The sequence below is a fragment of the Doryrhamphus excisus genome, linkage group LG13 (assembly GCF_037039965.1).
Source record: "Doryrhamphus excisus strain RoL-2023G ecotype Guam linkage group LG13, RoL_Dexc_Guam_v1.1, whole genome shotgun sequence".
NCBI lineage: Eukaryota > Metazoa > Chordata > Actinopteri > Syngnathiformes > Syngnathidae > Doryrhamphus > Doryrhamphus excisus.
In genome coordinates, this window is record NC_136369.1 from 2,222,979 (window position 1) to 2,240,512 (window position 17,534).

At 39.7% G+C, this 17,534-nt stretch overlaps 1 protein-coding gene across 1 annotated transcript; it reads left to right on the forward strand.

Moving 5' to 3' along the window:
- Nucleotides 1–284: 284 nt before the first annotated feature.
- On the forward strand, nucleotides 285–16,318 carry cmtm4 (CKLF-like MARVEL transmembrane domain containing 4). Its single transcript, XM_058089655.2, has 4 exons — nucleotides 285–902; nucleotides 6,462–6,638; nucleotides 13,106–13,204; nucleotides 14,818–16,318. The coding sequence occupies exons 1-4, from the start codon at nucleotides 717–719 to the stop codon at nucleotides 14,986–14,988; spliced, it is 633 nt and encodes a 210-aa protein (XP_057945638.1). The 5' UTR covers nucleotides 285–716; the 3' UTR covers nucleotides 14,989–16,318.
- The last annotated feature ends 1,216 nt before the right edge of the window (nucleotides 16,319–17,534 follow it).

A 17,534-nucleotide genomic window follows, 5' to 3' on the forward strand; every position in this document is an offset into this window, starting at 1 on the left:
GAATAAGTGTACACAACAAATATGGTGAGTGTATGTTGGTGCAGGTTCTCCTTTCCTACTGACAGTGTAGTGCCATTTTTAACCATCGGAGGGCAGTAAATGCTAAAGTTAAATTAGATTCAATGAGGAAAAATGAATGGTAAAAGTTAGATATAAATAAAGTATTAAAAAGATTAATTACGAATAATGAATACTACTCCACAGTGTAATTAAATGAACAACAGACATTGCGTCTTGTGTTCCGTCGATGGCATGATTCCGACCAGACTGGGAAACTAGACACGGGCGGAGAGTGTTCCGTTCCCAAGTATGTGCAGTTCACAAGGGGCGGAGACAAGGCTGCATCCACAGCGAGCTGAGCGGCGCGGAGAGCTACCTCAGTACGGGCTCCCGCTGCTGGGACAGGGCTAATAAGTTAGCTAACAATAGGACTCTCTCTTGGTCCCTCATGGCTCCGTGTTTTTTAATGACAGAAAGAACTGGCGCTTCCCACGAGAATCGTTTGTGGTGAGGTGACTGTGGGACTCGAACAAGTGACCCATCTCAGTTGGGAGTGTGGGATAGAACAACCCCGGCTACCGACCTCCCGGCTGGAATCCTGTGAGACTTGGAAGTTCCGGTTACCCAGGTTATGGAAGAAAGTGTTTTTTTTTATTGCGTGAATTTTTTTTAATAACTTTTTTAAAACTTAGACTTAATATTACAACCGAGCCACAATGAGGAGCACAGAGGAGGCGGAGGGCTTGGACGGCGAGGCCTCCAACACCTCCATGATCTCCGGGGCGAGCAGCCCCTATCAGCCCACCACCGAGCCAGTCCACGCGAGGGGTATCTTTGGGGAGATTCGCTGCGATGTGGACTACCTCAAGTCATACTTTGGTATTTTAAAGGGAGTCGAAGTGGTAAGCTGTCATTCAGTGTTTGTTAAGAGAAGCTAATGCTCAACAAAGTGGTCCTAATCAGACATGACGCACCGTGTGTCCACTAATTAGACCCTAACATATGGTCACCGTGGAATTAAGCTGCTTGCTTCTCAGTTTTCAAGTGACTGTCAAGGCAGATTCAGTTCATAATCATTGTCTCCTTAGTTGATTTGATCATTATTTTTTCATTCTTACTGTAATGCAGGGGTCTCAAACTCAATTTACCTGGGGGCCACTGGAGCTAGGGTCTGGGTGAGACTGGGCCGCATCAGGTTTTACAAAAAAAAAACAAAAAAAAAAAAAACAGAAAAATGAATAAACTTTGCTTTGGTTCCGATTTTCTACAAGAAAAGTTCTGATAAAACATTTCACTGTTCTCAAAAATCTTAATTTTTATTTTTCTACACAAAATAAGATGAAAAATAAACAAATCAAGAATAAAGAAAATCAATCAATCAGTAATAAATAAATATAATAATAATAAAACAGCAAATAATAAAAAACACATATAGTTGGTGGGTAGACAAATTATTTTTTTCAGATTAAAATGAACAAAGCATTATTAGAGCCCTGTAGACATGACAAAACACGACTATAGTCACATTTATACTCTTTTTATTTACAACATATTGCGCAACTGCAGGGTCTTGAGACACATGCTAACTCGCAAACTAGAGAGCTAGCGACCTAAACGGTAGCCTCCAAGTTATTTCCTTTCAACTTAAATAGCCAAAAACTTACCACTTCCACACGGATAGGGAGGATAACTATTAACAGTTATTTAACCTTTAACATGAACATTAATCAAACGTAGTAATATTTTTTTTCTGGGTACATGATACCATGCAGCATCCATAACATTAAACTTTCATATCAAGGCAGGGGCCTCAAACTACTGTCCTGCGGGCCACATTTGGCCCACGGGTCGCGTGTTTGAGACCCCTGCTGTAATGATTTTTGAATATTGATAACATTCATTATTTCCATCAGTATAAACCTGTAGTTATTGCTTTTCAAACAAATAGATTTTCACATTTATATCAAACTATGTTCAAAATAGAGTAAAAATGAGTCGCATCTGATGAAAATGTGTCAACTTTGTGGATACTAGAAGCTTTATAAAACTTGTGATTGAATAATACTGCTTTTCATCACACTGCATTGTCTGTACACTAAAAATGGCATTGGTGGTGGTGTGAGTGACCGAGCGTCCATAGTGTTACTGTCAGAAGTGGCACCTGCCATTTTAATTGCCATGTTTGTTGGGAAAATAAGGAAGTTGGCGCCTCCTTTACTGAACATTGCAATAGAATAGGAGGCTATTAATATAAGTGGAATTGGCTTAAGATGTGTTGCAAATGCCAAAAACAACTGCATGAGGGAAATTGCGCAGGTTCACAGACTAATTGATTTCCAGGCTACGAGAGAGTACCACAATTTCCAAAAACTTTCTTCTGTTCTTCATTTCTGTTTGTTGCATTAGTTTGAACTTAGATGTTTGCCTTTATCATCCACTGTAATTTATTAATGTAAAGTATGTATCAACGTCCTATTTTCCTCCATTTTCACTCCCTGTAGCTTTCATTGCCGGTTGTCCCAATGCTTTTTGTGGATTCCAAATTAGTCTCAAGAAATGTGTTTACAATTAAACACAGGATCATGTACTGTAAGCATTTTCTGAGCTCTGCGTGCTAATGCCCTTCTGCTTTGATACAGACAATTCATTTAAAGCTCGTCATAAAGTATGTCTCCTTCACAAAACAAGGACAGCCGAGAGCCATCCAAGTTTGCCTTTGGTATGTTAGTCTCACAACCAGATGGTTTTTCTTCCTTTTTACTGCCTCATTCTGTAAATACTTCAACAAAAGTGTCGGATGAGGCCCTGTATCTTTTGTGCCAGATGAAGGTCTCAATGAATAGGATGGAGGACAGATCATTAACGACTAAACTCTGTTAACTCAGTTGGCACTAATTGTAGCTCTCTTGGCGCTCTATAGGACTTTGCACTTGCTGGAGAGAGTCAGCTTCTAGAGATGAATGACTTTACAAGCTTTTACGGGACCAGTACCGACATAAACAAAACCTAACAAGGCACCAACTTCCTTCTGTTACACGAAACCTCTTAGGTCCAAACGACATCCACGCCCTGCCCTCCTTCACTGTTGGAATTATCATCACATTAATCCTATATGTTTTTTTTCCCCCAGCACCTTTTATTACTGTTGTGAGGAGTCGTAATGAAATATTACGCTTAAGGGGATGTGTCAGAGTGTGGATGGAATGAACTTTCCAGATGGTCCCCAATGTCCGTGAGCACTTCCTGCTCAGTGAGACTTTGCGGTCGCTCCTGGTTGAAATGTTACTTTTTCAGCTTTAGAAGGGAGACAGAACGTGTACATGTGTGTGCACGCCAGAGTATACGCATACATATTGTACTCTTGTATTAAGGTTTCCAACACTCACACTGCATTCTCACATTGCACAGAAGTGTGTATGTATTTTAATGATACAGTAAAGTCTCGTTATATCGATATTCTCGGGAGTCGGAAAAAATACCGATATAACCGGACTATCCATATATCCGATCCTGCGCCGAACTGCATTAAAAGTGGGCGGATCTTTGATATGGCTTGTAATTTTCTCCTTGAGTTCATGGATTGCGTATCTAGCATGCTTTTGTACTACAATACATTTTGTACTACAGTAAATAAAAATAAACTTACGCTGTAGTGATTACCGGTTACTGGGACATAATTCACCCCGGAACTATCGATAGGGAAGGTGTTGCCACCCGGAGGGGTAGGCGCGAGGGACGGGTGTTTTCCGCTGTGTGTGCTGCACTCTGGTGGTGGAAGTGTGAAAAATAAAGTTGACTGGAAGCAGCCGTTCGCCGTGTTCTTTTTTGGTATTGAAATCCTTAAGCAAAGATTGATTTAAGCTGCTTTTGTATCGATATAAGCAGACCAAATTGGCTGGCGGGAGATGAAAAGGGCATCGTAGTAACCGGATTATCATAATAACCGTGTATCGTACTAACGGAGCTAATTATATCATAAAAGACTAGAAATTTGCCGGGAAATGAAAATAGTATCGTAATAAGTAGTAATTAGTTTTAACCGATATCGATATAACGAGACTTTACTGTAATTCACAATGGCTATAATTCCAAAATAATAGATAGGTGGTGTGTGTGATTGTTCACTTGCACAGACTGTATTATTTGTAAAGATATTATCTAATATGGATATTTGTGGCCCCTCCTACTCCTCTTGTTTGTCTGCCTGGCACCTGCGACACAGGAACTGGGGGGTGGGGGTTTGGGGGTGGGAGGTGGGAGGTATTCTCTTAGAGACATCTTCCCCCTGACATCACCCTCCAGCCTGTGCAACCTTGCACTTCTCTTTGGGTGTAACCTCTTTTGGTTTTGTTATGTGGGGAAAAACTGCACTCTTTTCTTGTGTTTGTCCACCTAAGCACTTGCAAGTTTAGACGAAAAGGAAAAAAATGCAAGAAAAAACATTGTATCATTCCACTATTCATTTTGTGGCATATGCACTCCGAAGAGTGAATTTCTTGTGTGCTCAAACGTTTCCTGAGTGTCATATCAAAACCAAATATTTATATACTTGGGAGTGTAGTGACACACCGCAACAATTGACTTTTTTTAGCAAGGAATCCTCATGAAACTGGAGGAGCAAGGTCTGCTGTTGAGGAACAGGTGTTTGCTAATTAGACTGTAAAGCACATTTGTTGAGCAGTGTCAAAAAGATTAACTGATTCAACAGTCTTTTTCCTGATACATGGCAAAATACCATGTTTTAGGAGAGGTATACGGCAAAAGGCCTGCCACAAACAGGCATCTGTTATGGTTGAAGAACACAAGTGCATTTTATTGATTTAATTATTTTGAATGCACAGAGATACCATGATGAGATCCTCAGGCCCATTGTTGTGCCATGCATCCATGAACATCACCTCATGTTTCAGGAAGATAATGCACGGCCCCATGTTGTAAAGATCTGTACACAATTCTTAGAAGCTGAAAATGTCCCAGTACTTGCACGGACATGTCACCCATTGAGCATGTTTGGGATGTGCTTGACCGGCGTATATGACAGCCTGTACCAGTTCGCACTGATATCCAGCAACTTTGCACAGCCAACATTCCACAGGCCACAATTGACAATCTGAGGATAAGCGGCATAGAAAATGTATGCATGGATGTTTGTGTGAGCCATATTGAACAGAAACGGGATCAAGTTTTGGAGCTGAATCCAATTTCCGGGGGTCAGCGAGTCGTGACCGACCCCTGCATTAAAGCTACGATATGGAGATTTTGGTCAGATAGCTTAGCATGTATTGACCTACACTAGTTTGGTTGTATCATCATTATTGTCAATTGCTCTTTATGCGGGCCTGGTTTGGACGCCTGTACACGTGTACACTGTTATAGTCATGTAATTTACCACAGCGAAAGGTGAACTTGAAATATGCATCAATTTGAACCTCAAACACAGACTTAGTCTGTGTTTTAACCTCAATTAAACTTTCAACTCAAACCCACTTTTGCACAATGGCAGACCTGGTCTAGGCAGGATGTTGCAGTATTTTTCTTGGTTTTGTTGAGTCTCTAGGTTTTGGACCGCTCTGAGCCCACGTGGTAATCTCCATGCGGTTTTGTTGGGCCTTAGATGGCCAAAGAATACCTAAATAGGAGAATTCCTGCCATACTGTGGTTTGTTGATGACTTTTGCCTGGCGGAAGGCCTCCACACGGGGCTGCCAGGAGTGGACTCAGGAGGTTCTTGGTCTCTGGTCTATTCATAGGACAATCACTCCATCATTGGGTCAGCCTGGAATTTCTATACAAACATTCAAAAATGTTACAGCCCTCTTTGTGCTGAAGATCTGTGCATGGCATTCCTCGTCAGTTTTTTCAGTAATCTAAAACAAGTGAGTAAATGGTCCCTGCAAGAGTGCGGATGGAGAATGGGCCGCAAATGTTTCTCAAAACATGTACTGATTTCATCATATGTACTTCAGCGTTTGTAACTAAGCAAAAGTTCAGCAAAAGCTTGCTTTCAAAAGTAATGAAAAGGACACAGAACATTTTATTGAAACTAATTAAATGATAACTATTGGAATGCTTTTGAAAATACACTTAGCTTGGTTTCATAAGCAAAACCTGAGCCGTCTCCTTGGCGTACCGTGCAAACATTACCTTGATATGAAATATAAGTCAATCATTTAACATGTAGGTGATTTAGTGTCACCATGGTTAGCCTGGAAAAAAATGGTTGCGGATGTTGGAGAAAATGTAACTCAAAGAAACGTCAACTCAGCATTTTTTGTTTAACTTGTGTGCTGACATTGAAACTAATGCTGTACCTTAAAGTGATTAAATGATCTTTATTGTGGTACAGCTCTCAAAGTGATTATGTTGATGTTTTTGTAGGATTGTGCAGCTACTTAATGTTGTTGGCAGTGTGTCTAACTGTATCTTGTGAATAATTTCAAACTTTGGTCCCTCCCACATCAGGTCCTGTCACTCATCGGATTCATCTGCATAGAAACCATCATGATGTGTTCCCCATGTGGAGGCGTCTACTTCTTTGAGTTTGTCAGCTGTAGCGCCTTTGTGGTCACGGGCACCCTTCTTGTGATTTTCTGTCTCAACCTGCACACCAAGGTGCCCCACATCAACTGGAACCTCACGGTTAGTACACAACTCAAATAGCAAATAGCGAAATTTACACCAGAATTTGCGAAGAATCGAACTGGGTTGCAGATCTCTGCAAATTTGCAAATTCTAGATCAAAACATGATACAGTAAAGTCTCGTTATATCGATATTCTCGGGAGTCGGAAAAAATACCGATATAACCGGACTATCCATATATCCGATCCTGCGCCGAACTGCATTAAAAGTGGGCGGATCTTTGATATGGCATGTAATTTTCTCCTTGAGTTCATGGATTGCGTATCTAGCATGCTTTTGTACTACAATACATTTTGTACTACAGTAAATAAAAATAAACTTACGCTGTAGTGATTACCGGTTACCGGGACATAATTCACCCCGGAACTATCGATAGGGAAGGTGTTGCCACCCGGAGGGGTAGGCGCGAGGGACGGGTGTTTTCTGTGTGCTGCACTCTGGTGGTGGAAGTGTGAAAAATAAAGTTGACTGGAAGCAGCCGTTCGCCGTGTTCTTTTTTGGTATTGAAATCCTTAAGCAAAGATTGATTTAAGCTGCTTTTGTATCGATATAAGCAGACCAAATTGGCTGGCGGGAGATGAAAAGGGCATCCTAGTAACCGGATTATCATAATAACCGTGTATCGTACTAACGGAGCTCATTATATCATAAAAGACTAGAAATTTGCCGGGAAATGAAAATAGTATCGTCGCCAGCCACAAACAACCACATTCACACCTATGGTCAATTTAGAGTTGCCAATTAATCTAACATGCATGTTTTGGGAATGTGGGAGGAAACCGGAGTACCCGGAGAAAACCCACACAGGGAGAATATGCAAACTCCACACAAAGATGCCCGAGTGGAGAATCAAACCGAGCTCTTCCCGATCTCCTGACTGTGTGGCCTATATGACCTGCCAAGCTTGGGAATGCCACACCCCAACAAGAAGTTACTCGACATGCCCTGGGGGTTGTACATTATTATACAGCACAACCTCGGTTAGCGTCTGTCCCAGTTAGCATGTTTGTGGAAAATTTACACCACAATTTTGCCTTTGTTTGCTTGCATTCTCCGGTTAGCTTGCATTCTCCGGTTATGTCTTTTTATGTTGTTAATGCACTACTTGAGTAGCACACACAGGTCCGTGAGGACCAGGCAGCTCTTTATTTAACAGGAGCCAATATTGAGCTATGAAAAAACTCATAGCGAGCTTGTCAATCCATTGGAAATTGTAGGAGGTAATTACTCAATATCCCAGTCTGACTCACGAATTTCATCTTACAAACAACATTAAACTCATCACACAGCAACTTAACAATCAAATGTTAATATAATAATATACAAATGTACCAATATGACTTTTTAAAAGTTTTAACATAATGCATTTCATTTGAGAAAGCCATTTAATTGGAAGAGCATAGAAAGCACAGAAAATGGTGGATGGCATTACCATGCTGCTTCTGTCCACCAGAGGAAACCAGAGGACCCAAAGCCCAGAGGGAAACCGACGTCATTGCAGCGCCTCAATGAATGTGTTGCTCAAACACAATACCTTATGGGAAAATTTCAAAATGTTTGTTTTTTTCAAATCATATTGGGACATGTTTGTATATTTGTCGCACAGTGGCTATATTAACTATATATATATTAACCATTTGTAACTATATTAAGTTATATATTTGGCCCATGTTTCTCTTCTTCTTTTCTTTTATTTTTAAATTGTGCACCTGATGGCTTTGACTTCCTCTTTTCCATGTTTTGTTGACAAAAATAATGGCACTGAACGAATTGCACTCAGCTACCAGTCAAGGCTAAACCAACTCATATTGACTCAATTATTTAACATTTTAGTAGTGAAAGAACATGTTTGAGATTCTTGGTCTGCAATATAATGAAATATGTTTTATTTTTAAATTATTGTTTTAATTTACTTTTTTTTTAAAGTATGATTAACCTGAGTTTGTGTCGGTTTGGTCACGTGGTAGACATTTGATATGTCTGAGCAGAATTTTTTCCCCTTTCCAGCACCCCCCAAGAGAATGCCACCCTTGGGCAATCGCCTATATGGCCCGTAGTTAGAACCGCAGCTGTTGTTAGGTATACCTTTTGGGTGTTAAGTTGCTGTGTGTTGAATTTAGTGTTCTTTGAAAGATGACACCATGAGGCTGTTGTTTTACTATACCGTTATATATGTTCTCCCCGTGTGTGTGTGTGTGGGGTGGGGGGGGGGGGGGTTCTCTGGGTGTTCCAGCTTCCTCCTACGTTCCAGGCAAGAAGATGGGTGTACCATATTTTCTGGACTATAAGTCGCTCCAGAGTATAAGTCGCACAAGGCCGAAAATGCATAATTTCGTAGAAAAAAACATACATAAGTTGCACTGGAGTATAAGTCGCATTTTTTGCGGGTAATTTATTTTCCAAACTACTTGACCAAAACAGACATTACGTCCTCTTGGAAGGCAAGTTCTAACAATAAAAGAATAGAGAACAGGCTGAATAGGTGGAAGATATGCTAACACAATGGTTATTAGGCTACACAAAAATATACATGAACAGAAAAGGTGTCCAGTGTTTATGTAACAACAGTTTTTTTTTTATAAGTCGCTCTGGAGTATAAGTCGCAGTAACAGCCAACCTAGGAAAATACGGTATGTATGTATTGAACTTGACCCTATCTTGCTCATTAGATTCTTCTTCTGTACTTAAGAATGGAGCAAATAATGGACTTGTGCTTATAGTGTGAAGCTCTTTCAGATTTTTGCACATGGCAAGGTGTAAAAAGTAAGGATGTTGGTGGGAGGTCCAAGAACTTCAGTGTTACCAGAAAACGCCTCGTCAGCTGTAGGCAAATGAGCTAGTTGGTTTTCTTTACTCTGGTTGCCTTTTACTGTTTGCCTAAATACACACGATGGTGTGTTCTAAGCGGCAGGGAGTGGAAAATAGCTTTTAGCTATAATTCCAGAGGCCACACATCTTACATGACATAGACTGAAGCGGTGGATGTTAAGCCTGATGCCCAAATCCAAGTGCAGCTATCAGATTGCCTTGTTGCCCTCAATGGTATGCTATTCTGCCTCAACCAAGGGAAAAAACGTGTTCTTTTGGTTTAAATGAAATTTTTATAAATTCCGAGAAACTGCAGGAAACTTTCATATCGTTTTTAATATGCTTGTTTGTTCTTATTCTTCAAAATGGTCTATATTTTCTCATTTTTCTTTTCTCCGCATGGCCTGCTAGACTCTCTGGTCACTTGCTTAATGAGGTTTCCATTCACTGTAGGATGGAGAACCTAAGAGAACTGAGGAAAGACCATGATTTATTCATTAACAGCTGCTATGTTTATGTCTTTGTGTCTTTGTTAGTGAGTCTCCATGTTAGTGAGTCATTTCTGGATCTCGTCTGAGTCTAGCAAACTTTTATGTTTTGTTTTTATGAAAACAAGATCGGTTTGTGTGGTATAGCTACAATTAACTATCCTTTTCTTAACATTGTGCCAGCTGCGGGCCAACCTACGATGCTTTTGCTCTACCTCACGTTGTTTTATGACGTTTATGTTCAAAGCTGCTCCACGCTCATTAACCACCAGGGAGCTTTACCCAAGAACCTTTTCACTACCCCTCTTCTCCTTCAGCAACTTCAAAAATGCCTGATGCTGCCATTGCAGTCAGCAAGTTCTGCACGAGGGTTTTGATCATATGATTATGTGCTATGTGACTCCATCTCCTCAAATTCACCCCGGCTTTGGCAGTGCTGCAAGGAAAAGTTGGGTCCTAAACTCCCACTGGGGCCCCTTCTATGTGGAAATAACATTATGCCGTGGATGAATGCTTGTTTTGCAAAAAATAATGGAAGCTGATCTAAAATGTCAATCATGATCAGGAATTCTGGGTGCAAGGAGGCAACACTGGGAGGGGGGGAAACAGGCAAACACAATTGGAATACGTAGGATTCCATTTTAAAGGGGCCCTATTATGCTTTTTCCACTTATCTGACCTAAAAATGGAGGTGAACCCTGAAAAAGGTTTGTGATGCTCTGAACATTGAGCTGGACTTCCTTAAATGACGGTTCCCAGGTACAAGCTGTAGGCTTTCCCTCTCCCTGCTCTGCTATTTGTCGAAGATTTCACCGTGTTACCATGGAGCTAACGCTAATAACTTCCAGGAAACATTTCTTCAGGTTTGAACTTGCCTAAAGATGAAAACATCAAAGTAGAATAGGTGGAATAGGTGCGGATTCTAGAAGATCTAGAAAGCTTTCTGTGCTGATCTTTGTGTGTAGCTGCTCCATAGGAGTCCGCAACAAAATTCGCCGTGGTGGAACACAATCATTTAACACTCCTCCTCCCTTTGAAATAGTATGTCAACCGGGGATATTCAAAGTGTGGCCTGCGAGCCTTTTGTGGAAAAACTGAAAGTTTTAAGGAAAAACTGAAAGTTATAGAAGAGTTGATACTAAAAAGTCTGACAGATCCCTCCCACAAACATGCATTGCACACATACAGTAGCTGAATAATAAACAATACATATATCGATCAATTCATGTTAATTTCAGACTTAAAATAATGCTCCGATTTAAGACATGCCCGTCCCATTTTTTTAACCTTCCTCTTGTGTTAGATTTCTGGTATCATCTCTTATGTTAACGGGTCGGTTATTAAATCAGCTATAAAATACAGTAAAGTCTCGTTATATCGATATTCTCAGGAGTCGGAAAAAATACCGATATAACCGGACTATCCATATATCCGATCCTGCGCCGAACTGCATTAAAAGTGGGCGGATCTTTGATATGGCATGTAATTTTCTCCTTGAGTTCATGGATTGCGTATCTAGCATGCTTTTGTACTACAATACATTTTGTACTACAGTAAATAAAAATAAACTTACGCTGTAGTGATTACCGGTTACCGGGACATAATTCACCCCGGAACATAATTCACCCCGGAACTATCGATAGGGAAGGTGTTGCCACCCGGAGGGGTAGGCGCGAGGGACGGGTGTTTTCCGCTGTGTGTGCTGCGCTCTGGTGGTGGAAGTGTGAAAAATAAAGTTGACTGGAAGCAGCCGTTCGCCGTCTTCTTTTTTGGTATTGAAATCCTTAAGCAAAGATTGATTTAAGCTGCTTTTGTATCGATATAAGCAGACCAAATTGGCTGGCGGGAGATGAAAAGGGCATCGTAGTAACCGGATTATCATAATAACCGTGTATCGTACTAACGGAGCTAATTATATCATAAAAGACTAGAAATTTGCCGGGAAATGAAAATAGTATCGTAATAAGTAGTAATTCATTTTAACCGATATCGATATAACGAGACTTTACTGTACACTAGAAAGAATAAGTTACCATCAAATTTGCTTCTCATGTCTTGGTTACCTTCTTAGGCTTCATCATTCATGAAAATATTGATTTTAATACTTTTAGTGTGGGCATGTAGGCTTTTTTTTTTGTCACTAAAACCGTCAATTTTAATTTCCAAAAATGGTAAAATGAACCTCAAAAGAATCATATTAATAAATTGAAGGTTCTTTTGTTGCCTGGCTATTACTGAGGGCTATAGAACATATCTCTTAAATCAATTAGTTTTATTTATTTTCTCATTTTAGTATTAATCACTAAAGAAACATCTATGGTGTTCGGGTGAATTTTGACTCATATATATTAATGTCAAGAAAAGGTAGAAAAAGTTATTGTTTTCAGCAACAGATCTTGGTTCATGGTACTTCTTGCCATTCTTTCCATGATCCAAATTGTAAATGAGTGAATTCCCCCCACATGTCTGGACCTTGTTTTTCTGCTGGTATACTGGAAAAGCGGTCAAAATGAGAATCCCCTGAAGCTTCCATGATGAGAAGAGGAGCTGGTTGTCATTGTGTTGGCTAATTGTACACTTATGATTTCGGTTGTGGCTCAAAATATTACTTTATAGTCATTTTATAGTCAACCAGACCATTTTAAAATTTTGTAAAAAATTTTTTTTTGTTTTTATTTTGTTGAAATAGAGTTTCCAGAGTCGAGAAATTGAACCGATTGGATGTGTCATATGTTTGCTGGCCCACATGAAACATTAGACAAAGACCCTCCGAGGAGAGTCTAACCTGCTATGGGTGTCATGATGTGTGTTTGTGTGCTAAGTGGGAGTGGTTAATGAATGAAAACCCTCAATGAGAATTGAAGCCCTTTGGAGAATGATGTGTGTGTGTGTGTGTGTGTGTATCATATGAGCCACCATGTGTAAAATAATTGAAACCATGCATCCTATCATGACGCCTATCATGTGCCTGTCACACTGATCACTTGATCATTAACCCTTCCCAAACCTCTCCTAAGTACTTTAGAAGGGAACACGTTGAGGATATACTGTAGTTCTCATTGTCTCCATCAGGGCGTGGTTTGGTGTGTCTGACTATGTACTTCCTGTGCTTCAAGGGATGCAGTCTGACACCTGATGTGTGTGTGTGTGTGTGTGTGTGTTCTTGTAGGATTTGGGCAACACGGCAGCCAGCACCTTCTTCTTCTTCTTGTCATCCCTGGTGTTGGCCTGTATCAAACACAACACTGGAACAGAGATAGCAGCAGTGGTGAGTCTTTTGTTTCTTGCAGTTGAAATGTTGGTAATTGTTACTTTACTGATGTATAATGGTGATGAAATTACAATTGGATCGAATGTTTCATCTATTCTTATCTTATTCTTATATATTGGAGGGGGAAAAAAACCTGAACACATGCGTGGGTTTTCTCCGGGTACTCCGGTTTCCTCCCAACATTCCAAAAACATGCTAGGTTAATTAGCGACTCCAAATTGTCCATAGGTATGAATGTGAGTGTGAATGGTTGTTTGTCTATATGTGTTCTGTGATTGGCTGGCCACCAGTCCAATCAGCCTCTTGTCTGAAGACAGCTGGGATAGGCTCAAGCACCCCCTTGTGAGGATAAGTGGTCAAAAATGAATGAATGATTGGCTCTGATGGGAACTGTAATTGCATCTTGTCAAATTATTGATTGATATGCTGTTTGCATAATACACACACAATATTGACAAAGCACAGGAACTTTGGCAATCCAATACAAATAGCTACTATTTTTGCACCCATAGTAATGGTAATGGTAATGGTAATGGTTTTATTTCATTTGAACATGCACCAGATTACAATTGAGTGCATCACATAATCAGTTCACAGTTCCACATGTCCAAAAGGAGTAGGAAGAAGCAAAGCTTATTAAATCCTACTCCTCCATCTGGTACTTTTACAATCAGTAACTCTTACATTTGTTCACTTCCTGCTTTCCATAATACAGTTTAAGGTTTTTTTTTGTTTGTTTGTTTAATAATGTACCTCGTACCGAAGTACAAGGTGATATGAGCATCCAATGCCATAATGGGTACCATAGTAAGTGTCAATATAGTGATATATATAGCACATCATGACTGGTTCAAGACTCTTCATCCTTGTATTTAGCAAATTTATTTTATTCATTAATTTATTTTATTAATTTTTATTAATTTTTTTTGTTTTTAAACATATTTTTATTTTTTTTTATTTTTGTCCCATACCAAAGTACGAGGTGATATGAGCATCCAATGCCATAATGGGTACCATAGTAAGTGTCAATATAGTGATATATATAGCACATCATGACTGGTTCAAGACTCTTCATCCTTGTATTTAGCAAACATCAACTGCTTGTATTGTTTCTTGAATTGGCTCATCGTTGTGCATTGTTTGATTTCCTTACTCAATCCATTCCATAGTACTTTTCCTATACATAAAAGAGAGCCTTTTCCGACTTTCTATATTTATTTAATGCACGAGACTGTGGAAGAAGAAGGATGATGGAGGATGATGGAGGATGATGGAGGATGATTTACACCACAATGGTTTAGTGTTGGTGTCTGAGTGGCTTAAGAGCAGAGGGGCTTTAGAGAGAGAACAATTAGGACTAACTCATGTCTCTTAAGACCTCAGGCTTATCCCATTGGTGAACTGTCTTTGTTCAGATGTCACATACTTGGCTGATTTTGTAGAAAGCAAAGCCAAAACAAAGCTAGATTGTTCATGAGTGCATGTATTTACTTTTGTGTCGATTGTTTGAATATTCCATCCAGCATCGGCAGCTTCATGAAATATTTCTGCTGCCAGTTTGTCACCTTCGTTCATTGTTCATTGTACTTCCTGTTTCCTCTTCTACGCAGACCTTTGGCTTCCTGGCCACAGGTGTGTATGGCCTAAACACTTTCCTGGCGGTACGCCGTTGGCGCCGTGGCAACTCTGGCGGGAGCCAGAGAGCAACTCAGAGCAGTGAGTACATGCGAGCGCGCACGGCCTCTCGTGGAGAAATGGAAGCGCGACCTGAGCTTGCATGAGAAGACAATCAGACGAGCTGGAAGGAAAAAACAGATAACTGACAGGGAAGGACACCGTATGGAGTAGAATGGTGGACCTAAGTCAGGATTTGGAGCAACATCACAAGACTTCCTGCCTCCATTCCTGAGGCACAGATGTGCTCTGCGGGTTTGTTTACCATGAATCCAACACAAGCATTCCACAATAAAAAAAAAAAAAGACTCACTTTGGGGAAGAAGTGAAAGAATGGAAAGAGTAAAACTTTTATTCATGTCGAGGATGACCTCCACTGAGGTCCAAGACATGGCTGACTTTACGTCTCTGCAAAATCCTTGCAGCTACTCATGTTCTGTCTTTTTCACGTGTTGCATCTGACTGTGAAGTAGTCGGGGGTAGTTGAGCTGCTGTTGTGAGTCGCTCGTCACTTGTCTGTGAGGTGATTGCACGGCGATGATGATCCAGCATCAGGAACCAAGGAACGAGGCTGATATTAAATATTTAATCGCGCTGATTTAGTTCATTCCTTCTTTTTCTTCAACTGCATTTCATCAGTGATGATTAGCCACTACAGACAATTTTGCTGTGTGAATTTTTTTTTTTACAATATGAATATTGTGCATTTTGAGGTGAAATATTAGTACCTTTCAAATTGGTGAGAAATGAAGTTTAAAGTTGTTTTTGAATCCATTCCATTCGTGACCATTTGGTTTTGTGTCAACACTGTGATCAAGTACAATGAAGCGATGAAAAGGTGGTTCCTTTTTGCACATGTAAGAGCGATACACACATCTGTAGTGGATTCCTAGAACTCAGGTGTTTGCGTACCCTTGCGTACCCGTTCCCTTTGTGACAACTTTGGCAAGACAATCAACCAGTGCTTCAATGTGAGCGCTTTTCTTACAAATGCCTTATTAGACGTGATAGATCTATTTGTGTGTGAAGGTTTGTAACTTTACGGTACTGCCTTTTTTTTTTTTTTTACATTTTAACAGTTTTCAAGTACTTTGGTTCTTTTATAAATCTGTATTTATCATTCAGGAAATCCAATTATTACTTGGCACTCCATTGTGAATATACTGTACTTACCAGACACTGCACACTAATCAATCCCATGTTTTTTCCGTCTACTTACTGTATAGCGCCACCTCGTGGTCTTCTTTTTAAACGTACTACAGCTCTTGTACAGTACTGCTATTGAACACTTGTCTGAACAAAGCATACCATTCCAGTCCATTTTCATGTATGCCAACTCATACAGTATATCATTAATATGGCAATAATCACTGCAGGTATTTAATAAATTATATATTGCTTATTTGCTAAGTTTGTCATTAAAGAAATTGAAAATGATGGTCAGATTTTTTTTGTGATTGTTTTTATATAATTATGTGTTTTTCATAAGTAATAATCATAAATACACTATTAATAGTGGCAGTTTGGGCTTGTTTCATTGACTAATGACTACTGTTAACTGCTGTTAATTTAGTATACATGGCTGAGTTAATGGTGAACATACAGTATGTTATGTTGAATAACAGCATAATCATATTTAAATAACTTGAAATGTCAAATGTGTCTTAGTAATAGCAGTAATTCTAATCTTAAATGAAACTGTAGGTTAAAAACGTCATAGTTAGATGAAATAGACTAGACATGATTAATGAAGTCCTAAACACTTTGTTTTGAACAACGTGTATCTTTTGTTTCTTTCATCCTTTTGTTCAACATTAAAACATCTGCGGGAAAAGTAGAGATAAACCGGAGGTTAATTCAATTTGAGGTCAGGTCAACAAAAACATTGCGAACACTTTTTACTCTATTTGTTGTTGTTACACGTCATTGAATATATTCGACCAATCAGCAACTCGTGCGTGCCACACGTGATCACAACTTCCGTGTCCGCCATTTTAGATGTTTTTTTTAAAGCCTGTTTCAAATCGCACACGTACACTACAGTGTGTATACTGGGTACAATGCGTACTTAGTTCCTGATGGCGCAATTTTATAGTGTCGTGTAGTCCAAAATCTATTAACCTACCGGAAATGACGATCACATTATTTATCAACTTCCCATTCTTCTATTGTTTTTAATTGTGAATTTTCTGTCACTTTCATGTGGGTTACTTCCGGTTTTTACTCTACGTAGTGACGATTTCGAGTGCAGCATCCGGGTATTTACGGCGCGCAGTTTTTAGCTAGCAATGTTGCGCGAGCTAAAGTTGAATATGCAAATTTAACACACATATGAATACATAATTTCCTCACAATAGTGCTTCAAGTGTAATGACAAGAAAATACAATGACGTAACGTGTAGAGAAAAGTGATTGTTGTGAGCCATGAAGGCCCGTCATACAGTCCCTAGTACCTGTACAGTAAGAGCTGCAACTGTAGGGTATCATGTTGTCCACTAGGTGTCCTACTTTCCTCGTTGTACTTGCCTTAAATTTAAAAGGTAGGAACCTTTCATATTTGTGTTGCTGGAGAGAAGAGCACCAATTTAGTCAATTTATGGAACTCATTCGCTGATTTTGTTTTGCATTGAGTTATTGATTGACTTGGTGAAAT

Excerpts from the sequence above, each read along its gene's own strand:
- cmtm4 (XM_058089655.2), top strand. The coding sequence starts at position 717 with ATGAGGAGCACAGAGGAGGCGGAGGGCTTGGACGGCGAGGCCTCCAAC. Across the intron at positions 903-6,461 it reads TTTTAAAGGGAGTCGAAGTG|GTCCTGTCACTCATCGGATT; the intron begins GTAAGCTGTCAT and ends CTCCCACATCAG. Across the intron at positions 13,205-14,817 it reads GAACAGAGATAGCAGCAGTG|ACCTTTGGCTTCCTGGCCAC; the intron begins GTGAGTCTTTTG and ends TCTTCTACGCAG.